Source organism: Calidris pugnax, unplaced genomic scaffold, assembly GCF_001431845.1.
Source record: "Calidris pugnax isolate Ruff unplaced genomic scaffold, ASM143184v1 scaffold27, whole genome shotgun sequence".
Lineage (NCBI taxonomy): Eukaryota > Metazoa > Chordata > Aves > Charadriiformes > Scolopacidae > Calidris > Calidris pugnax.
Window position 1 is genome coordinate 13,483,454 of NW_015090893.1, and position 23,649 is coordinate 13,507,102.

The 23,649-nt window shown below is 42.0% G+C and overlaps 1 protein-coding gene across 1 annotated transcript in view; it reads left to right on the forward strand.

Annotated features, from left to right (window-relative positions):
• The window catches only part of ADAMTS2 (ADAM metallopeptidase with thrombospondin type 1 motif 2), a 189,442-nt gene that overhangs the window by 49,566 nt on the left and 116,227 nt on the right, over nt 1-23,649 (forward strand). The window contains exon 3 of the mRNA XM_014948231.1: nt 19,190-19,349. Within this exon, the coding sequence (XP_014803717.1) occupies nt 19,190-19,349 (160 nt within the window). The remainder of the gene's footprint in view (nt 1-19,189; nt 19,350-23,649) is intronic.

Below are 23,649 nucleotides of genomic sequence, written 5' to 3' on the forward strand. Positions count from 1 at the left end.
GCTGACCTTGTGAAACACCCTGTTTTGTTGCCTCTCTTTCTAGTCTGTCTCGGTTATCATTATAAATGCAATTTAAAATCCCATAAGAACTTCAAGAAATGTGTGTCGTTTACCCCCAAACTATATTTTATGTTGTTGGATGCGCACTGAGAGTGCAACTTCAGGAGAGCACAGCCTGGCAGCCCATGCTCCTGGACTCAGCTGCTCCCCTGCCAGGTAGACACTTCTTGAAATAGCATTGCCCACAGGGATCGTTTGTCTCATTTGAATTGATAACTGGCAATCTGTTGTAACCCGTGTTGCTTTTTCATCATTTCTTGCATGGTTGTGCCCTCAGCCTGACATGTGCCTCCCATATGGAGTGAGCCTCCGGGGCTCTGTGCCCTGGACTGTGAGTATTACAGTTGGACTCGATGATTTTAAAGGTCTTTCTCCAAACTAAATGAGTCAATGGTTCTGTTTGCAAACTTCAGCAGGCAAGAGGCAGCTGCAGTGTCCTGAGTTGTGTGGGTGAGCGGTGCCGTCTCAGCCACATGTATCTGGATAACTAGGCTTCAGTGAGGCCAGCTCCAGTTCTCCAGCTGCTGTGTATTGGCAGCTCATAATTCTTTCTGATTGCCTGATGTTTACCCCACTCTTGGTTTGGTTTTTTTTAGCTAGTCCTTGCATGCAGGGTTGTAGTTTGATCATAAGAGATTTGTGGGTTGCATATTTATGCAATGTCTAACTGTTTATTCCTGAGCTGCTTCAGCAAAAATGAATGATAATACTGCATGTTTAATATTTATTCTCCCTTTTCCACTGCACCAGTCAGAGCGATATAATAGGACCTATTTAGCATTTGCTTATTTGCTTTGCAGAATTCTTCCTGCTTTTTCTCTGTTTATGTAGGTGTCTACTATTGCTCTTAACCGTAGATTTCGGTATGTAGGTTTTCAGAGTAAACACGTGCAAATCTGTACAGAAGATTCTTGGTTAGTAGTAGATGAGAAATATAACCTGTTATGATTTGATATTATATATCTTTAAATGGGGTGGGTAGGGGAGGCACATTGGGCTGTCTGAAATTCACAAAAAAACAAAAATACAAATATCTATGGTTTTTTTTTTTCAGTGCATAGTTCCTTACGCTTTAGTCAAAGGAAAGAGGGAAAAACAAATTCCAATAAACCTATGTGTATTATTAATGACCATTAGCTCACCCTAGAAGACCCAGATCTTATCTGTATTGCTCAACTCAAAAGATGCAAAACAGATCAGTGGAGCACAAATGGAAAAAAAAAAATCTGCTAATTAACTCATCTTGTTCTGTACAGTGGCAGAATGAGATGGGACACCTGTAGATGTGCACTGCATGAAGGGACCTGCCTTTTTAAGGACAGTGTCCAGGGTCTTTGTTACAGCCATGAGCCTTGATATCAAAAATGTTGGCTATTCTGGTTTAGGCATTTCCAGCAGGGATTAAGAGGTTAATCCTTTTCTTGCTAAGGAGTGTTGCAGGCTCAGCTTGACTGAGTGAGATGGGAGTTACTGGAGGAAAAGGTGGCAGATCTTTCTAGGCTTCTCTGTCCACATGTTTTCCATATGAATCAAATGCTTTTAAAAAACACTGTAGTCACATCAGATAATGTGATCACATGGTCTGTGCTGATCTGTATGTATATTTGCACTGCACAGTTGGTCTGTGGTACTGATATTCTAATTTAATGATTTTTTTATTTTTCCAGTAAATTCACAGGGGCCTCCTAATATCAGGCTTTGGCTGTTGTTTTAGAAGTACATGCACACGCCAGATACCTATCTGGCTGTTCTTTGTGTGCGTGATTCACTGAGGAAAGATTGGGTCCAGGTTTGAAAAGTGAGTTTACTTAAAATTAAATATTTGTATACATAAAAAAGTATTTCAGCTCTTTTTTAATGAGGTGTAGTTAAGAGTCCCTGCATGTTAATTTTAGCCCTCTATAAAATTTCTACAAGTACTGAAGAGAAATGTACAAATGCCCAAATTTACCTTGGCAAAGCGCAAAAAGGAATTTGAAAGTAAATGGGTCTTTCGGCAATTTTTCCCGTATGAATCACTTGTGAAAGATGTGTTTCAAACAGAGGGTTTTCCGATTTTGCTTGTGCCAAGTGTCTTGATTGCTCTATTCACATGCAGGTCTTGGAGAAGAACAGAGTCCCCAAGACCAATAGTTGCTACCTGAGTTCTGTAGTTCTGGAGGTTTTGCATTTATAGCCCCACGGCTGTTCGGGCGCAGGAGCTGAGCACTGAGACCTCTGGCCACAGCGAGTGACTTTGCCTTCTGAAAGGAAACTTTAGGAGAATTTTTAAGGTGTGATTTTTAGTTTCCCCCATGAGACAGAAGCAATAAAAAAGGATGGTGCAGAGACTGAAGAAATATTTGTTTCTTGATTCCTTTCCAAGGAAGTTAAAAAGGAAGGAAATTTGAATAGCTGCTGAAAGGAGAGTTCTGTTATCTACTTCTGTAACCCTTATTTTTCCATGGTTTGGCCAGTATTTATGCATTTCTCTGCTGAGCTGTATTTTTGGCACCAAAATATTGGTTGTGGTTTGCATAATCATGTGATTCACTTCAGTAGCTGCCTGCAAGAAAGCTGAAGTTATTCTTATTTTAAAAACGCAATTAATTTTAAAGCATTATGCTAATTTTAAAAAAATCTTTGCAAGATGTGGAAAAAAGGCAAAAGTTTGTTCACTTGAGAGATACAAGGGACTTGGAGACAGCCAAATAAATAAAAAATTTTCAACTCCTGCAGGACTGAACTGATTTTTTTTTTTTTTCCTCCAATAAACTCTAACAATTCAGCAGACACTCTGTAAGGAAACCCATTAAAAACAATTGATAGAAAAATATTAACCTTCACCGGTCTGCTCTCTTTTCTTCCCCCTCTTTGCCCAAGGTAGGAAGGGGCCACCAAAGACTGTTTCTGTCAGTTGTGGTTGTGTCGTTACCTGTAGTGACCACTGTTACAACACACTCGTGAATGTAAAAGATGAACAAGTTGGTTCATGTTAAAATAATTTGGTTCCCATGAACATACTGATGCATTTATAACCAAGGATGTATTAGTATGTTTAAAATTTTGTCTGTATTAATGCTGGCTGATAAAGCGAAAACATCCCAAATGTAGTATGTCAAAGAGCACTAGGAATCTGAGCTCTGGGAGCACACAGGTGTTTTAATAATCCCTCTTTTCATGTCCTATGTTTTTTTTTTTCCCAAAGCAAGGCCTCAGGGCTAATTAACCTTCCTTATACTTCCTCTTTTCCTCCTCTGTGATTATCCCCATGGGTTGAAAAGTGACAGTTCCTTCTCATAGTAATTTATGATCTCTCTAAATGGGTATTAGCCCAAATGGCAACCAAAAATGGGTATCTGAAAATTCTTTTAATGAACAAAAGTGGGCTGAAGTACTTCCCATTGGTCCCTCTGAAATGAGCTGGTGATTCTGTGGAAAAGGAGGAAATGCTGGAAGCACAGAGTAAGAGGAAGGTGAGCATCACATCTGAGGGCTAGAAGGATTGCTATTTTTAATTTTAAACCTTTTTAGGAAGGGGTGACTTGAAATGTTCTCATAGCCCGGACCTCTTTGAAACACATACCTGATTGCTGATGTGATCAGTTGGAGATGTGAACTCATCATCGTCTCTCTCATGAGGCACTTTTGGTCCATATTTAGGCACTTAACTGAGACCTGGAGATACCACTATGGGCCCTGTACATTTGTACTCTGTGGGCACGTGAGAGACCACTCAAAGAATGAGTGAGGTCTTCTATATAATACAGGCATATGAGGCCTAGCCATACCTGGATTTTCAGAGACTATTTCATCCATCACCAATCAAAACTTTCAAGGATGACTTTGCTGCCTCTGTCTGCTACCACAGGAGAGCACTTGGCTGGCGAGGGGTTAATTCTCACTGCTCCATACTCTGGGCAAGAAGCTGGGTCTGATCAGTCTGCTGTCATGAGCCTAAGTGGCCTCTGGCTTTCCAAGATGGAACAGGTTCCTTCCACATACTGTAATTCTGACTGATGGAAGGCTGCTTAAGAGGTTAAATGGCTAAAATATGGCTAAAAATGACAGTACTTGTCCTCAGGCTCTTCTGGGAGAGTCAGTGTATCTTCTTTTGTGCTCCTTGTTCTCACCACCTTCCCTTGCACGTCAATGCTTTCCCAAGGTTTGTTACTCCTCTAGACTTGGGGGAAGGTGCCCGTTTCCATTTGGTTTTTGTGCTGCCGAGAGAGAGATGCTGCATCTGCACCCACCTTTGCTGCCCACAGGCCCATTTGGCTCTGGGAGACTTGGCAAGTGCCCGGTCCTGCCCTGCTGATGGCCACAGCATCGCTGTCCTTGGCCACTGGCCTCACAGAGGAAGACCCCACCAAGCGCAGATGTGAGGGGTGAAGAACAAAGCCATTGCATTTGTCCGTTTACTAAAGCAAATCTAAGTGTTGTGCCATCTGTTCTGCAACTACACGAAACCCAGCGAGCTCTTTGGAAAAGACAGAAAATATGTTCAGAATCTGGAGAAAAGATGGATATGAAAATAAGATGCTGAGAATTGGTAGGAGCCTGGATAACACCAGAACAGACCCAAAATAACAAAACAAAAACTTGAAGTAGAAAATACAAGAAAGAAAACTGCCATAAAATGGGATGAAATCCCGTACTCGTGAGATTTTTCTCCTGTATCTTCCCTGCCGCCTTTCATGCGCGTATTCATTTTTTCCACATTGATTCTACTGAGGAGAGCAGATCCCGATGGGTGTTTAATGGTTCAGAAATGCAGTGATACAGCAGGAGCCTGTGATGCTGCACCCTGCTGTGCTGGTGAGGGGGACCGGTCCCTCCTCACAGCTGAGAAATGCCGAGGGGTTCATGGTGAGGCTGGCTACCCCGGCGGAGCATCGGGCCTCCTCCGCCTGCTGCCAAAAGGCACAGCTGTGATCCAAAGCACAGCTGTGTGTCGTTTTTCAAAAGCCAGGAAGGAGAATTGCAGACTGTGTGAAAAATGATAAAATCTGGAAAACTTTTTAAAACAACCTTTATAGCTTTGTGAAATTCCTGCTTCCCCGGAGTTCAGATGAATCCTATGAAAGTCTAATTGTGTTAAGCTCCTCGTCGTGCTGCGGTGACCGGCCAGGGTTGGTGGCCGTGTTTGGGGTGAGAAGCTCGAGGAGAGGGTTGGTCGTTGGCCGACTCTTGGCAGCAGAGTCACAAAGGGATGGAGCGTGCGATGACGTATCCCTTAAGGCTCCTGATTTGTAAACTGAGAACCGCAGTACGGTCGGAAGTGACTCGGGTGCTGAGAGCCGCTTGGAGCGTCAGGTTTTGCTGGTGGGAGAGGAAAGGGTATCTTGTGGTTCATGCTCTGGACTTGGCCTTCAGGACATCTGGTTTCCCGTCTCTGCCACAGAGTTCTTGCATGTCCTTGGGCAAGTCATCCAGTTTTCCTGCCTCCTGTTTCCCCAGGGAGGGATGGGGGACTGCTTTCCTCCAGCACGATGCTGTGAGGCTCCGTAAGGCTGGCAGTTACCATAGAGATGAGGTACCTAAATAGAATTTGAAACCTGTTGAAGGAGAGCTATGAAACCTGATGGTGTTACCAAAAGAACAGCTCGGCTTTGGCTGTGTTGCGTGGGGCAGCTACAACAGGTTGTAAAACTGTCACAGTAGGTGTAACTGCTGTGAAACCAGGGTCAGCTGGAAAGTAGATTTGTAAAAACAAAAAGCTACCAGTACAAACTCAACCCGTAAATATGAAGTAATATCACTAGTTAAGCAAATAAACTAAAAGAGATTTTTCTCTTTAGGATCCTCTGGGCATTTGAGTTTGATAAAGTCTTTTGGTCTGGCAGGAGTCCAAGACCAAGAAGTCCAGACCTGCTTCTGTTCTTTCTGGGGCACCCTGGAGCTTCTGAGGCTACTCACTGTTTGTATTAAAGGTCTTTAATTTGCTATAAGACGTCAGCTGGAGAATGAAAACCATGGAGTTACTCTGTGATTTGTTTTAGGCAGAGGGAGGCAGGGGAAATCATGTTTTAATTTCGTTGATACTCTCTTACTCTTTATTGTGAAATGAAGAAATGACTTTCAGGTATTCATTATTGCACCATTAATTCCTTTCCCCTGTCTTTCTCATTCATGTTAAAACAAATATTTGATGCCTTCTGTTTCCCTGCTGAAATGAGAGTGGTGTTGAGGTCCTGGCCATTCCCATTCACCTTCTTTGTAAACATTTCAGTTTGGTTATATTTGCAGGCATCCTGAACCCAGTGTTCTCAATGCAGCTTTGCCACTGACTTGTGTAACAGAATAATAATGCCATCTGTCTTGTCTTTTTTTATCCCATATTTACACATCCTTTTTTTTTTTGGTGCTGGTTGACTTTGACTGTAGAGTGAGAGAAAATCTTCATTGAACTTGTTGTCATAGTCATCCGTCCCTCACCTGAGTTGGAAGTAGCTAATTTAGGACTTTTTAAGATGTGTAGGTTGGTTAAGTGCTCCTGCCAAAGCATTTTAGTTGGATTTTTTTTTTTGGGTCAATGTTAGCTTCCATTTGATAGTTTCCTGTGTGTTCATTCCCTCATCTTCCTGAATTGTCTCTTTGGTTCCTGATAGTGCTATCTCTAACCTGCATTGTGTACTTAGCAGCAAGTTGAAAGTGGAAAAGTGAGAGTTTGGTTGACCTGCTTTGTAATTTTTCAGAAATGTTGGAAGTTCATTGTGAAGCTCAGTGGCTCACTGCTCATATGGCCAGTGTGCTTATCTTTCTGGTCTGGGGTGCACCTGAATTGATTGGAACCTCTGTTTTCTGGATGAGGGACAGTTCACTGTCAGGCCCTAGATGCCCTCATATCACCCATGGGTATCCTCATCAGCATTCTGGATGCCCTGAGGAAACACAGAGCAGCTATGTTTTGCCCTGCACTGGGTATTTGTTCCTCCTCTAGGCAGGACTTGGTGAGATGATTGCAAAAGCTGACTTTTGTTTGGGTGGTGGAGCTGATACAGATTATCTGATAATTTCTTTGGAAAAATAACATTTTTTGCATTAATAATGGGAAATAACTGGCTTTCTCACTATAATATTTCCTCTGATCCAGATTCCTGGCTTGTAGTTCTTGCAACTATATTTGGACAATTGACTTTCAGAAGTTTGTAAGCATTGCTGTTTGCTCAAGAGCTACAGATGGTTTTTTTTTCTCTTCCTAGTAGTCTGATTTAATAACGTCTGTTTAATTCTAAAGAAGTCTCCTGAGATTTACAGGCAATGTTAAATAAGAAAGCCACATCATTTTATAGATGATGTGTAAAATATGGAAACCGCCTCTTGAAGAACTTGCTTAATATCTTTAGTGGTAATAGTATTGTCCAAATAAACACTTGTAAACTTACCAGAATGTGTGGTGGTGGTGGCCCTAACCCAGCTCTACTGGTGTGAATGTACTAGCCCTCTGACATACAGTGTGTAATTTGATTTCTAGTAGTTCTAAAAGATTTACAGGCTGATTTATGCTTCTTTCTTTCCATTTTTTTTCACACACTTGTTTTCAGGGAGTGCATCTTTCACAGGCTCCATTTAACTCGTGTATGTTGTGTCCAGCAATCTTCATTTCTACTTTTTTGAGAAAACAGGCACTTTTCTTTTAACTTCTGCCTAAGAGCATAGGTGCCTTTTGTTTTCCAAAATACAATGTTATTAGCAGTCTACCTTCTACTCCAACACTTCCTAATTTTTTGTGTTTCAACAGTTACTAGCTAGGTGTGGTTGCATCCTTTAGGGTTTTGTTGTGTGCATGTGAGTATTTAAAGTTCTTTTGAGCTGCTTGAAGTTTGGTGAAAAGTTATGGTTATTGGAGCCGTAGTATGAGGAACAGGCAGAGGGAATATTCTTCTTCTTCAATTCAGCCAATATTAAATTATTTTATTAGTAGCTGCAGCCTTGGAGGGAGTGGAGGAGCAAAGTACTAACAGTAAACAAGTCAAAAAAACTGGAGGTGATCAAGGTGAGGGAAATATTTGAAATAAATACTGTCTCTGAGTGCTCCTTTATACCTGGGTACCTGGATAATCTGTTGGCCTTAGAGATACCCTGATGAGTATTCAGCTTGTGTTTCAGAAAGGTTTTATGATAAGTTTTTATGCTTTTTGCAAGTTATTCCTCAGATTCTCTTCTGGCTTGCCTTGTTGTGATTCTACCACTAATCTGCCAGTTTATGACACTTTCAATTTTCCTTATTTGGGTTGTGTTTTTTTTATTTTCTCCACCCTCCCTTGAAGAATGCTTATGCTTCCAATAACCCTCCCTTGCCTTGCTGTTTAGCAATGCTGACTTGGATTTGCTCTTTCTGAACTTGTTTGGTGGATGGTATACACTGACCTTAAATAGTTCAATGCTACCAGCAATGAGTTTCTCTTTTAGGTGCCCATTTAATTCTTCTTTAACAAGTTTCTTTATTCTTATGTAGTCATCCTTTCTGGAAGTGAGCATGGCAGCAGAAATATTATGGGGTTTGTTGCTCCTGCTAGGACACGAACCACAAATGTGTTTGATGCTACTGGGTATTCTTCAGTCGCAGTTGAGGGCTTCATCTCCTTTGCTTCATGAAGCAATCATTAATGACACCTAAAATTCCATCCTCAGCACCACCAGATGGTATTTGCCCAGTCTCCATAGGGGTTGTAGACATCTCCCTTGTGCTCTCATGTACTATGTGCTTCCTGCCCTTGTAGCACTTCTCCCTCAGTGCGTCTCAGTTACTGTTGTCTTCCTGGTCAAGCAGCCGACAGTATTGCTCTATACTGTTCTTTTCCTATAAACACCTAGAAATTTAACCTAGAGGAATTCTGGATTCTTCTTTGACATGGTTAATCTGAATTAATTCTAGGCTGTCTTCTCCATTGGCAGGCTGGTGTTCCTGTGTGCTTCCTTCTGTGACAGTGTCCCCAGACTCTCTCCTTTTCACTGGGTGTCTGTTATGCTCTTGTCAGTAGACATCAAACTTGCCCTTCTGTACCCTCCTTTTATTTAAACTCCTCTTTACAGCCTTTCCAGTACACAATGCAGTGATGATGTGGGAGAAGCTGATCTCTCCTGTACAGACTGTGTCCATTCCAGAGTTTTTCCTGATGCCGAGTGATCCAAACTCTTATTTCCATACCCACTGGATCTACAGCCCATTTTCTCACCCATGCACTGTCTCTCTGACTTGTCCTTTCATCAGTGGGAACATTAAAACAATGCTCTGATGAAACTCCTGCTTTCAACTTAACATCCAGAACCTCTGTCCTCATGCCTACAATGACCATGAGCAGCAACTCCTCCTCAGTGCCCTAACAGGCCCTCTAGATGTGCTGTGAGATCCACCACATTTGGTCTAGTGGTCAGATTGCCATATAGATGCCTATACATTGCCCTTAAGGAACAGTATTCATTTATATGAGACTGCACTTGATTTCACTTGTAGCAGTGAGGAGGTTGCTTCAGGTGTCTCTGGGTGGTCTGTCTGGTTTCTATTTTTGTGGCTGGCGCATGAAGTTAGAGATGGAGAGTCTCCAGCTTCTTTCCAGCTACAGCCAAGCTCCAACTGCCCTGAAACTCCCCTTGCCTTGCTGGCTCGGTCGGGACAAAGCCTTGGGACAGGCTGGGCTCCCTGCACTCAAGCAAGGGGCTCGCAGAAGAGATCCTGCTCGTGTTTGATTTTGCTTTTCCAAGGACACCAGTGACTGCCATGTTCCCTGAGCCTGATGTTCTTTAATTCTTCTGCAGAAGTCTGCTAAAATGTATTTGTTATTGTGCAAGTCTAAACCTTGTTCCTTGAACTGTAGGTACTGGTGCAACGTAAAGAATAAGGAATGTTAATTTAAAGATTTTTAAGGACAAGCTTTTGAGGTATTTTTTTAAGCTGCATAAGACTGCCTATAACATTTCCAGCTAAAATTTGTATCAGATTTTGTTTTTTTGTTTCCTAGTATGTCCAAGCTTTTCTCATCAGTGATTCTTATTCTCTCTATGCTTTCAAATCTTGGAGAGTTATCATATGCCTCCCTTCCTCTTTGTCATATAGACAAATAGTGCACATTAATTCTTTGATTTAATCCTTCTTAATAAGCCTGTTCCTCCAGGGATTAATTATTTTAGTTTCTGTACTGAATCTTGCACTTTGTTGACATCTTGTACTGGGAGCCTACAAGTGAGTGCAGTATAAAATTGAAAGCTCATCTCTCATTAGTTTTTTGTGCTCTCATTTGGATAACCCCTTTCCAGGTTCATTCTTCCAACACAGGGTAAGAGAAGGAAGGTTAAAATAAGCCTCTCTGTAGGGTGTAGAAAGGAAAACAAGCCCCAGCTGTAGCAAACTTTTGGTGCTTTTGTTTCCCCTCACCCTTATGGGCATCCAGTTTCAGTAAAACTTGCATTTAGCAGAGAAGGACTTCGTCTGATTTCCAAGCCATGAGTAACTGCATCCGTCCACTCCTGTGGTCGGATTTGGGTTCTGAGCTGTTGCATGGAACAGTGAGAAGTGGGTGTGAGATGCTCTACCAGGTGGCTATTTTTACCTGCTGAGGGTCTTGCTTTCACTGGAGCAGCCAACATCAGGGGCTGCAGCCCAGGGAGTCCTGGTTCTGCCAAGGTGCATGTCTTTCTAAGATGGTGATTTTGGTGTCTGGTTGCTGAACCTGAGGAGAAGATGGAATGGCCCAGGCCAGAGCTGGCTCCTGCTGCCCAGCAGCTTGTCCTCTACAGCTAATGTGCTTCTTTGGAATAGGAAATGTTGCTGCAGTGACATCTTTTAAAGGGAAGATTCGGGATTTCTCTAACATAATTTTAAATTACTTTAAATGCTAAGTTTCAACTCAGATGAATTTAATATATTAAACTTCAATATACTAAACCTTTTTTTCTCCAGCTTGTGGTCTGGATCCTTTTACCTTGTTCAGTCTAGCAAAGACCTAGACTCTGTTTCCTACCCATTAATGGATTTGATCCAGCCCTGCTGAATTCAGGATGAAGCCTGGTTTTGGGAGGCTGCAGCGATGCTTTGGTGAAAGTCTTTGGCCTGTCTTATACAGAAGGTCAGACTAAGCTGCTTTAATATTTATGAATCCATTTATGAATGTGACACCCGTTGACTTCAGTGGGTGGTGATTTGTGCCTTAAGCAAATATATTTTTGAAAAGAAACTTGTGTAACAACTATCTCATTTTGTGAGAGTTTGAGCTGAAGAGCTTTCCAGTCGGACTGGTTTTGTTTTCTTGCAGAATGTCAGTTCATTTTTATTGCTGAGGGTGCAACTCAACTATGCATTTTGTCAAAGTGACCTCAGAAATGCTTCATTTCAAATGGTTCCTCGTGTTGAAATTGGGAAAGTTAATCCTTTTGGATCTTGCTGTTAGCAAATTCATGGACTTGATATTCATGCTTTTCCTCCCTGAAAGATTAAAATTGAGAAATTCTGTTGCAGGGAACTGCAATTACTATTCCCTGCTTGCAACAACAGCAATCGAGTTTACAATCCCCTGAGTCTGCAAGATCTGCCGCATTTATCATTTTCATTCTTAACAGCTATTTAATAATTCACCTCTTTCCCGCTTGGAATTACACATACCTGTGGGCATCAAACCTAGAGACTTTCCAAAATGTTCTTGCTTAAGCATTATTTTAGCTAAAAGAACTGCTTTTCTCTGTTTAAAAAGCTCTTGCACCTGAATTCTTCAGAAATGAGATTTCCCAATTCTGGGGGTGGAGGCATCCAAAAGTTGGAAGCCCACCTGGCGAAGGTGCGATGCTGTCTCCCTGTGGAACAGCTCCAGGGAATTCTGCTCTCAATTTGCCTACTCCCAAGTCTCTGTTATGCTTATGCAGGCTGTGCTCTGTATTTGCTGCGGAAATTCATTTTGCAGAAAGCCATGTTTTTGTTTATTGCCTAAACCTTTTGAAAATGAGATTCACCTCTTGTGATCTGCCAGGATTCAGAGGTGAGCGGCTGCCAGGATGGAGCAGGTTGTGGGGGAGAGAGGCAGGAGATTTTACCGAAGGGAAGTGATGCTCAGGGTCCTGGCCCTGGTCTCCTGCGCTGCTGCTGGCCCTGGGCTGGCACTGAGTGACAGAGGTGAGAATCTGGTAATTTTCTTGTAAAGGCAGAGAAGTTGGAAGCAATGTTTTTAGCGTTGTCCACTGGTAAAAGCCAGGCACTGTGGCCAGGATGCTTGTCTTGAAATTTGCTGGCATTGAAATCACTTTAATTGTGTCTGTTTTCTTGATGGCTCAGTGAGAATAAGACGCAGTCTGCCTCACTATTGTGTCTCTTAAAAACCACAGAAAACCCTTCTGAGTTTCTAAAATGAGTTATGCCAATACCGTACAAATGCAAGATTTTGGGTCCAGATTCTCATCTGCTATAAACCAATGCAATTCTCTCAACTTCAGGTTATATTGGCTGCAGACTTGTCCCACTGCTATTATTAATCACACCTGCAATTGTGGAGTGACTAAGCTGGCCTCCAGGGACAAAACTTTATTTTTGGTATCAGAGGAAGCCTATAGATGAATGGATGGATACCCATCCTCCCTTGAGCTACAAGGACTGCACGAAAGCAGCCTATCATGAAAGCACTCACGGTAGGAATAGCTCTTGTGTGGTGCTTTTCATTAGTCGATCTCAAAGCGTGTTAAAATGTGACCTTATCCCTATTCTGCAGAGGATAAATAGGGGCCCTAAGTCACGTGCAGCTTTCACAGGGTTACCCAGCAAGCTCTGCCTCTCTCTGTCTGTCCGTGTAATTCCTATGTGTATAAATAATTATTTCTCCCCCTTAATTTTTGGAGGATATGTGAAAATAAAGCAACCTAATTGCAAACTGACTTGAAAAAAAAAAGCTGGAAATTACTCCTTTAAGACTAACAGTAATAAAATACATATGCTCAGTTAAAAACTTTCCTTTTCTGCCCTTCCCCATCCAGCCTGCGACGGAATAAATCAGTGTAGCTTTAGGGCAGCAGCATCCTACAGCACAATAAGGGGCAATGTGTTCCAAATGTTTGCTACAATTCCTTCGGTACCTCCATTCACTGTAAAGAAAGATGAATTTGCAGCACTGCACAATTCTTCCTCTGCAGTGCTTCAGTACTTTGAGGCGTGTTCTCAAAGAATCGAATGCAAATACAACATAAGAAGTGGTTTGTTTTTTTTTTTTTTGCATTGTTATCTATATGAATGAAGCTAAATGGAAATAAACCACCAAGTATGTCTCTTCCCGAATCAATATACTGATTGGGAATGAATACATTGCAGAACTGCAAATGCTGAGAGATCCCGTGTGGGCAGGGGTGGGTTTGGAAGGTCTGTGTTATGTCCTTACTTCCTGGGAGATCTTGTTCCACTCGTCGGAGCTCCTGGGGCATCAGGTCCATTCTAATGTAATTGAACTTATAATACTTCCATACTTGACTTCAATGTTGGGAGGACACATCTGTGGCTGTTTGGAAAAAGCATGTTCCTGTGGCTCTAAGATCTAGAGAGGAATCGTAAATATAAATAACTATTGGAATTTGCTTTCAAATTCACTGCTGAAAGCACTATACTAGCACTAGTTTTGGTCCAATGCGTAGCAGTCATGTGTATTTAGAGCACAAGCACATTGATATAAAAATAGAATAAGACCTTGTCCAATATGCTGTCCTACAAATATAAATATTTTCTCTTTCAAGTCATCTACGGAGTATTTTTGGCAATGATTCAGTGAAATGTAAATCTCTTCTCTCTGTTTCTTTGCAAATTGATTGTTGGGAGGATCCCATATTGCAAATTCCCCTCTGGAGGCTTCATTGACATCACGGGGAGTGCAGGCTCCCAGCCCAGGCACTGGGCTTAAATACCAGATAGTTTAAACCTCCTTTTGGTCTCAAGAACATCACCTGAAATTTAGGACTATATTTAGGATTTGTTCATGCACGGGTGTGTTGTGTGACAGGTTACCTTTTTCAGAATAAAATGCTCAAAAAAATAGTGCTCTCTATTTACAGAAATACTGTTTCGAAGAGTTTCTGAAACACTCTGGTTTTGTAGTTTACTGATTTAATTAACTAAGGCAGTTAGATTTTTTTTTTTTAATATTTCAGGTTTGTTCACGTTTAATTTTAGCTTCCTTTCTGTATCATGTGCTTGGAGACTGGGAAGTAAATCTGCCTTTCTATGGCAATGAAAAACTTTGTAAAGCTGTACTAATGAGGAAGAAAATGAACATTAATTAAACTTGCGGTTACAGGATGGGCTGAAGCTCTGGAGTCCTGAAGCAGCAGCAAGAAGGGTTGCTTCATTACAGCCTAGAACAGGGAGCTGTGATGGGAATGGGAATGAGGAGACAATTAAGTCGCTCACCAAGTGCAGAGCTAGCGAGACATTTAATTATCCACAGGAGCTAACGCTCCAAAACCTGGAGGTTTCTGTAGATCTAAATATGTCAGGCAGTTTTTCTGTCAAATTAGACTTTTAAAGAATGCTTTTAGAAATGCAAGAAGAGTTGGGGATGTTGAGGAGACTGGAGAAGAGACCAGCTTTTCAGCTGAGCTCTATTGGCAGGTCTCCTGGGCTAGAGAGGAGGTCTCCATTGCGGGATGGGAGTGGTGTAACTGCCTTGGGCAGAAAGCCCCAAGTGGAGATGGTGACCCAATGGCAGACTGGACTTGCCTTGTAAAGCTTGAGTGATAGAGAAGGATCCACGTGGCCACCACTATTGCCGGTATCTGTAGATCCTGTGGTCCTTGCAAGCTTTGGAAGCAGGTCTTCAGGAATGCGCAGGAGCCCTGATACCCCCAAAAAAGATTAGTGGTGCTCTAAACCCCAGCCTTGTGTATTGCAATGGACTCATTTGTGGCGTATCGATGTAATTCTTGTCTTCATTAGGCAGGCCAGTCACTCTCTGCCTTCCTTGTGTGGCTTTCACTTCTAAATAACCACCTCGCTAACCTTAGCAGAGGTTTTGATTCTCTGAACTGCAATTTCCTTTTGATTAAGTGTCTTCTGCTCTATTCTTTAATGCATATTAATGAGTGCTAAGCAGTGCTTGACTTGAGTAATCTGCAGCTGGGATCTAAAAACCCTTGGAAGGAAGGCCTGGGGATGTCCCACGTTGGGAAACAGTGGGATATTATAGGCTCTTTGCTACAGTTTGGTGCATTCCAAAGGCAAACACTTTTTCAATTAATTTATATTTTTACTAGTCACAGGACATGGTTGCTGCTGCCATCGTTATTTAGCAATATTCCCATGTTCACTTTAGTTTCAAGTTAAAAGTCCCAGAAGAGGAGGGGAAGAGGTAACAGCTCAGCATTTTTTCTAGAACTGAAAGTCCTTTCCACGGCGGATACTTGGTCCCACACCTAATTCTGAGTTGCACAGCACATGTGTGACTGCAGGGTGGTGGTGCAGGGGAGTCACGGCTCATCTGTAGTTCCTGGACATCTGGCAGTCCCAGGATGGGCCATAAGCAGTATAGGATAGAAAAAACACTGTTGCGAGCCAAAAGCAACTACTGTTCCTCTGTTCAGAATCTGGGATAACTGATAATTGAAAGTCTTAATTCTGCTTTCACGTACTTTGAAGTAAATGTCCAGAGGATGACGCAAAAAATGTTCTGAAGTCCTTCTAGTCTAAGCTTTGTTGAAGGGAAGGCACAGATTTGCTCAAACAATACACTATTTCTATTTTAGTCATCCAAAGGCATTCTCCAGGAAATTGCAGCAAGTTAATGCTCTCTGCTGTCCTTATAAACTTGGTGGTTGTCTGACAGTTGTCGTGGCGTGCCAAGCTCGCACAAGGGTGCTGGCATCTATGGATGAGAACAGGACTGATGGGTGAAGGGCATGGGCAAACCCATGCTGCCAGAGCTTGGCCTGGCTGTGCTCAACACTGGTGTTCAGTTGATGACTAAAAGCAATCTCACTTTCGTGGTGGCTTTTTAAGGGTGTTCTGAGTATTATCAGAAAAAAAAAGCATTAGGCAATTCATCTTGAGCTTTTCATGTTCCAAGCACTTGGCAAAAAAAAACCAAACAAATCAGCTCTTGTAATTATCCTGCAAGGCTGTTGTTATGCTGGTTCAGAGGTGGAGAAATGGAAGTAAAGAGGTTAAATGCCTTGCTCAAAGCAGCAAGGAAATGTGTGGTGGAGACATTGAGGAGCCCCACGTATTTCTTAATGAATCATTTATAACTATGGGTATATTATTAGGCAGATGGCTTGAACTGTGGATTGCTGTAGAACTCTGGCTTGCAGTCTAAATGAATTTTCTTCTTAAAAGTCTTAAATAATAAGTCTTAAAACAGCCTTATTTTATTTCATGAGAATACGTTGGCTAATTCAAAGCCTGGGTAGGGTATAAAATATATAAAAATATGTAATTCTTTTACTATTCAAACATACACCAATTCATTCCTCATACTTCTGACCAAAAATGATTGATGTGTTTCTCAAGACTAAAGAAAGAGAAATTCCAGCGTAAGAGACCAAGTGATTTTAGTCCAAGATTAAAATGAAAAAAGGAAATGATCATCCATGCTTTAAGGTTAAATTCCTTCATTTCCACACTCCAAGAGGATTGGGGAAGATACTGCCATGGGGGTGTACAGAATGGGGTCATGTCAATCAGAGAAGCAGAGTGTGAAATAAAAGTCCCTGTTGGATGCCCTGCTATTTGGCAATATTCAGTGCCCCATGAATCCCTCTGCCTGCAAAAGGGCCAGCACCAGGCTCAAGGACCTGCAGGAGATGTCAGTGTCTGACCACTGGTTTTATGTCCTGGGAACCAGCACTTGAATACCTTCTAGGTTTGGTCTTACACTGTGTCTCAGGGTGTCACCTTCACCTTCTCGGGGGGAGGCTTCACTCTGAACAGATGTTTTCTTTTCCAAAAGGCCACTGTGCCCTGGAAGCTAAAGTTCACCTATAAAAGTTGTTCTGCTGTCTAATCAGTTCAACTGCTGATTGTAGATGTTGCCTACCTGTTAATTTTCCTAGAAGATTTAAATTTCTCCAAGCTCCCATCAGTACCCTGTGCTGCGTCCAGTGTACGGCAGCATTTTTTCCCAGGATCCTGAAGTATGGTCTGCATTTTAAACTAAGATCTGCCATTAGCTGCTTAGTGAATGGTAGGCTTAATAAATCTAGAAATAGATAAGAACATGTGTGCCACCATTTAGCTTATTTGCAAAAAGCAAAGTCACAAGCTCTGTGTGTATTTTTCCTGGGTGTATGTAGGTATGGTGTGTGCATCCTATTCTGTGTGGCTGAGCATGCAAATCCTTGTTCCTTCTTGATCTTTAGTTGTGCATTCCTCATAAAAAGGCTACAATTTCTGCATATAATATTTAATATTCAGAAGTGTGTGTGTATACAATTAAAATATACATTAAACAGAGAATAACGTCAATTCTGAATTTTTCATGTATTCCTTTTTGCAGTGAAAGATCAGTTGCTGTCTCTCTGGGTTCAGCACTTATTTTCTTGGTTGTCTTAGCTTCCTTGAGCTGCTGAGCCTGTCTCCCCTTTTTTTTGTGTCTGATGTAGAATCTAAATTAGATAAGAAGAAACAGGACAGGATTTCAAATTCAGTTTCCTCTATACAGGCAGGATGGCATCAGTTTAAATTGCTTCGATGTAATTTTGCTTCTTTAATCCTTCCTCTTCAATCTGTTTTTGTATACATTATATATATGAAATCTGGGACTGGAAATCTTGCCTAATGTAAGTTAAGACATGACAAATGAACCTGACATTTTTCCAAGGAGGGAACCAAAGAACATACTGTATTTATAGCAGTAGGAATATAGTTTGCTGCTTGTAGAAGAAAAATATGTGTTGTATGAGAACGTTAGCACTGGGATATGATAAGAGTGTTTAGATGCTACTTGTTTCAAGTGAGGATACTGGGTTCAAAGGAGACAAACTGGTTCTCCTGGAAACTTCAGGTAAGGCTTCATCCAGTGGATGATTTAGGCTCCCAGAAGCTCAGAGAGCAAGATGAAGTGTGTCAGGGTATCAAAATGTTCTCCTGTGACCAGTCTGAAAGTCCAGTGACTCCAGGGTCATCAGCGGGCAGAGTGAGAAAAGTATGATGGAGCTTTTGAAGATGAGATCTGGGGCTTCTCTCAACAGTAATCTAAATAATTTCTTTCACTTTAATAGTAAGACTTTCTGTTTATAAGCTAAGAATTCATTAGTGTAAGTTCTCAAACACAGATGTGCAAACATATGCAGAAAATTTGATTCAAGCCAGCCATCTCTGCGAGCCAGGTACTGGCTGCTGGGACCTTCTGCAGTAGGGCAGGACTGCAAGAGGAGACCAAAGCAGGTACTCCAGGTGCCCCAAGTTATTTCACCTGCATGATGATGAAAAGACATTTTCTTGTAAAGCTTTCAATCTTTATGAGGGTTTCCCCTGAACACAGTGGGAATCGCTTGGGGGGATGTTCCTTTGAGGTGCTCTGTAGAAGCACAAATGTCTCTCTTTTTCGTACCAGGGTGTCTGGTCCAGTCTGAATGAGTTTTTATCTCTTAGCAATGAGCTAGTGACACCTTTCCTAAACCAGTTGTGGCTAACTCTTGAAAGAGCACTTTGTCAGTGAAACCCTTTGAGTCAAGGGGAAAACAATAACAAAGCTGTGTTGCCTGCATGTAAGATGGTAGTACTTTTCCATCTTGCTTCTGAACAGGAAGGATGATGACTCCACATTTTTTGACTGTCAAACTGCACATCAGGACCAGCTTATGGCACTGAACTGATCCTGTATTCAGCAGTGATAGTAAACATTGGAGTGGTCTGGGACAGGCAGATAGCTAAGGTCAGAGTAACTTTCATTGTAGCTGGTTTCTAATGGAGAATGTATTTCCTAGACAGATTTTTAGACCTGTACTTTGCTTGTGTGGTTTGAGGAGAAGTCCTTTTGGTTCAGGGTTGTACCTTTTGTCCTTTCTTGTCAAGTTGGGGAAACGATGCTTCGTTTTGTTCTAATAAAGAATTCACCTGGTTTCCTCTCTGCATCCTAATTGCTCTCTGGAGAGCACTAAAGTGTGCTTAAGCATATTGTAACTGTTTACTCACAACGTCTGCTCTATGTGCAGTAACGCAAGATGTTCGATCTCTGCCCTGTCGCTGCAGGCTGGCATGATTCGCACAGACAAGGACGAGTTCTTCATTGAACCTCTGGAGAAAGGGGCCCAGGAGGAGGAGGAGGGAGGAGGCAGGACGCACGTGGTTTATCGCAGGGCAGCTGCCAAGAAGCAGGTTCCTACTGAGAGCATGGATACCCTCTATAAAGGTAAGGCAGAGATGTTAATGTCAGCTGATGTACAAAGTGTAGCTGAAGGCATGTAGCCGATGTGATCTGCTGTCTCTGGCTTTTTTACACTTGAAAATGGAAATGTGTTCTCCTCCCTCTGTGGCTGAAAAGGCAGGGAAGGAGTTGAACGCTTTACCTGAGATAAGCAAGCATTGCAGCAGCCAAAACCATCTCCAGGATGGTGGAACTGTGTATGCTTTAAAGAGTTTCCTTGGCTCTGGAGACAGCCAGCATGAAGTCCTGTGTCCCATTGTGTCCCCGCGTCAGAGCAGGGATGGTGGATGGAGGAGCAGGGACAGGTACCAGTGCTGATGTTGTAAAGGCCATGTTGGAAGGCTGCACCAAGGACACCAAGGCTGACACGGTGCACAGGCTTCTCACTCCTGGTGTCTTCATTGGGCTGGATTTAATTCCAACAGGGAAAGAATGGTATCTTCAGATATGAACATGAACTTCCTTGATCTATTTATGTGTTTCCAAGTACAGACTTTCACCTACTAAGTATGTGATAGACAGGGCTGGAATAACAAGAACTAAACATAAACACTAGTTCAATGTAGTATTTTCTCTTTCTCTGGTAACTGCTCGGATGTTGCACCTTTTTTTGCTGAATAAATAAGGGATGCAAATCTGGTAAGTGGATGTTTTGACAGCTGATGTTAACACTGAGATTAACTGGGTCGTTTGAGTGGAATCAACAAAATCGCTACATTTTTTTTCCAAATGTGTGTACTGAACTGCAGAATTACTTACAGCACGTACCCTAGTATTATCTTTTTGCAGTAAAATATGTTTCTAAGTATAAAATAGTGTGTTAGATTGTCCTTTGTAGAGGGATAATGATCACTGCAAAGATTTCTACTGTGCTCCCTTAATCATATTCAGAAGACAAAGAATATGGTACCTGTGGTAAAAACTACCATTACTCCTGCATATAATGATGCCCAGAAACCACTGGGAGGAACAGATAGTCACAGAGATGGGGCACTGAAATTAGGACCAAGTGAATAATATAAATTTCTCAATGTTCATATTGGAATGGGGAGAACAAAGAAAGCAAGCAATAGCATTCAACTAACTTCTTTTTATGCTTTGGCCATCAAAATGACCCGTGAGTTTTGTGACTGATGCAGTGCTATGTTGGACTGTTCTGGTTGCCCTTGTGCTTGTTCTGGAGCGGAGCTGGAGGACACAGGAGTCTGAGTGTGCCACAATCCCAGCATCACAGGATGGAAGTTGCTCTGTTGGTAGATGTTTATAAAATTATTGCAGTGTTGGAAAATATCAGCCAGTCACTGTGCTGCTTCTTAAACAAAAGAGACTTGATTTTATTCACACCTTATGGCAGTATTTTTGTTTTTGGATGGTAAATATTCCTCAGGAGTAGGAGTCTGGTACACAGAAAAGCATAAATTGTAGATCAGCTCCAGTTATTGGCATGCGGTACCTGCCAGGGGAAGGCTCTGACAGTGGTATCTGAAACGCAGCGTCGTGCTGCGGAGCTTCTCCTGGAATGACGGCGGGGCTGCTCCTGGGCCACCTGCCGTGACTGGCAGCAAAGCTACGTGTGGTGTGGGATGCCACCAGACAGCTGCCTCTGTCACCTCACCTGTGCTCTGCGCCCGGGTAAGGACTGAAGTTCTGTAGGCTCTGGTACAAAGGCACAAAGTAATAACAGCCCTCAGCCAGCGCTGGGGGGGTTGAAAAGCAAAAAGGAGGCTGAACTCTTGCAGGCCAGGCTGAGACGTGGCATTGGCCATGTCTGGAAAAAAAAACGCTAAGATTAGTAATCTTCCCTTCCATCCACCATCTTTTGATTTGTAAAATTGATTAAAGATTAGTTTTTATTTTGGAAAAAAACTAATATACAGGGCTTTTTTTTTTTTCCCCATGAAATTCTCTTTGCCTTTAGCAACGGCCACTACAAAACTGGTCTGTTCTCATCTACTTTTTATTAAACCTGGCTTCCCACTTCTGATTTGCTCTAGGCAACAGGCGTGGAAAGGACAAGTTTTCAAAAACTGTGATTTTTGTTTTCCAGTTTGTCTTTTTCCAGAATGCATCTAGTTTTGGTTAACAAACGTCAAAATATTTAGTGACTGGGCGTTGATAAGCTCTCTGTGCAGTGTGTTTCCATAGTGCTCTAAATTAATCAATGGGCTTATTTAGGAAATACTTAGGACACTTTCAGCATGCTTTATCTATTTAAAACAAAACAAAAAAAAAAGAGGTTAACCAAGAGCACTCCCCCTCTTCCACCATCCCTGGAGACAACTGCATTGTTGCCAAGTCCCATAAATTTACATGTGATGAATGGTAACACTTGGACTATTTTTAAAGGTCCAGCCTCCAGGAATCCTATGAATATGTGATGACTTTTTTTTTTTTTCCCCAGGTAAGCTTCTGGCTATTTTAACTGTTGATAAAAACTTTGTATTTCTGACCTATAAATATCCTAAAGTAATGAGTAACACAAAGTATATAGTATTCCGTAATTTTTAAGACAACATCTTTCAAAATCCCATGATATGTTAATTTAATCCCAGGATTTGGGAGGGGATTGTGAGTCATGATTTTTGAATGTTTGGGTTTGGATAGATAGATACAAATTCCTTATAAATATTCCTATCTTTGGCACTCTTTTCCTAAGAAATAGAACAAGCTGTTCTCTCCCCAGTGGAACGGGAGGTGAAGGAATTGAAATCTCCAAGAACTTGGGGTTGGGTTGGGTGAGTTGTCATTTCAAGGACTTGGGGCTTCTGCTGGGCCCTGATCACACCAGACCTTGCATGGTGCAAGAGCTTGGGGATTTGTCACAGCCGGCGGGTCCGTTAGGATGCTGCTCTTAGGGAAATCTCTTCAGGCTTCCGCTTGCAGAAGTGGGGCTGAGTCTTTGGAGCATGAGATCCCAACAGGGCACAGGGTGCCTTTTGTGGTGCAGGGCACGGGGCTGGGTGGTGCTAGGGGAGGCTCTTCACACCTCCTCTCTCCACACAGAACCGAGGAGCTCTTCATTCCCAACGTGCTGCCTGAGCAGGTGGTCTTGTTTAGTCATTTATTTGAGACTTTGAGGGAAAACTTTCTCTAGCTTTAGTTATTCTGGCAATGAATCTATATAGGGACCTAGTCTCCTAGATGTAGCTATTCTGGATGGTGGTTTGTTGGAGATCTCAGTACCCCAAGTCAATGTGCATGTCCCTGTGACTGCCCAGGCAGAGAGCTACGACCCAGAGCTGCAAGACAGCAGGAGAGAGGTCTCTGAAGCTGACAGGCAGACAACCTTCCCCAAAACAACACCTAGGACTAATGGAAGGTCCATCGACTGGTTGTGAGGGTGGATTTATGCATAAAGAAAAAGTAGTGTTTTCCCAACAGTGAAAGTAAATTCTAGATTGTGCTAAGAGGTACGTGAGGTAGACCTGTCAGCAGGGGTTTTCTAGCATTTTCCATACGCTGTTATTTATCTTTAATATTATAGTAATGGAAATTGAGGCTTTATTCTATCTGTTTAAAAATTATGAACAAACAAAACCCACAACGTCCTAGGCCCTGGAGAGATCAAGGTGTGCATCTTCTTTTATGAAGGCTCTGCTGATGTGCTGGGTTTTCTGCAGTGGAATGTGGTGGGAGAAGACGGGCGTGGAAGGAGTGGCAGAGCTGGAGTCTGATTTCAGGCAGTACCAGGTTTGCTTTTGCATTTACGTAAAATGCTATCAGAATATCGGGAAAAGTAAATACTTACTTTGGCAGCCTGAATCGTTGTGTTTTGTCTGGTTTAGGATTATACGTTGTTTGCAAGAATCACAGAGCAAAGGGAATTTCTACCTGATTTTTCCCCCCTCAAACAATACTGTTTGTTAATGCACTAGAAAAATGTAAGCATCATATTTTAGGTAAGTAATAATCTGCAGCAGAGTGAAAGCCTGTATGAGGTCACTGCAAATTAGGCTAATTGTTCTGGAAAGAGACATATTTTCATGCGGTGGTTGATGTATTGCAGGTATGGTGGGAATAAACCCTATTTTTTCTGGCAACCGCTTTTACTACTTGCATGCATATAATAATTTATCTTCCTCTAGATAAAAATAAGCAGCATGTTGAAAATATTTTAATATTTCCAGTTGAATTCCGTCTTAAAAAGACGAGAAATATTGCTTGACAGCAGTAAAACTTCCTACATGATAGAATTAGAATTAAATAGACAAGCTAGAGGAGGCTGGTTTTTTTCCTTGAAACTGATGGATTTTTGCTTAAATGTTCTTTAGATGTTAAGTGAAGA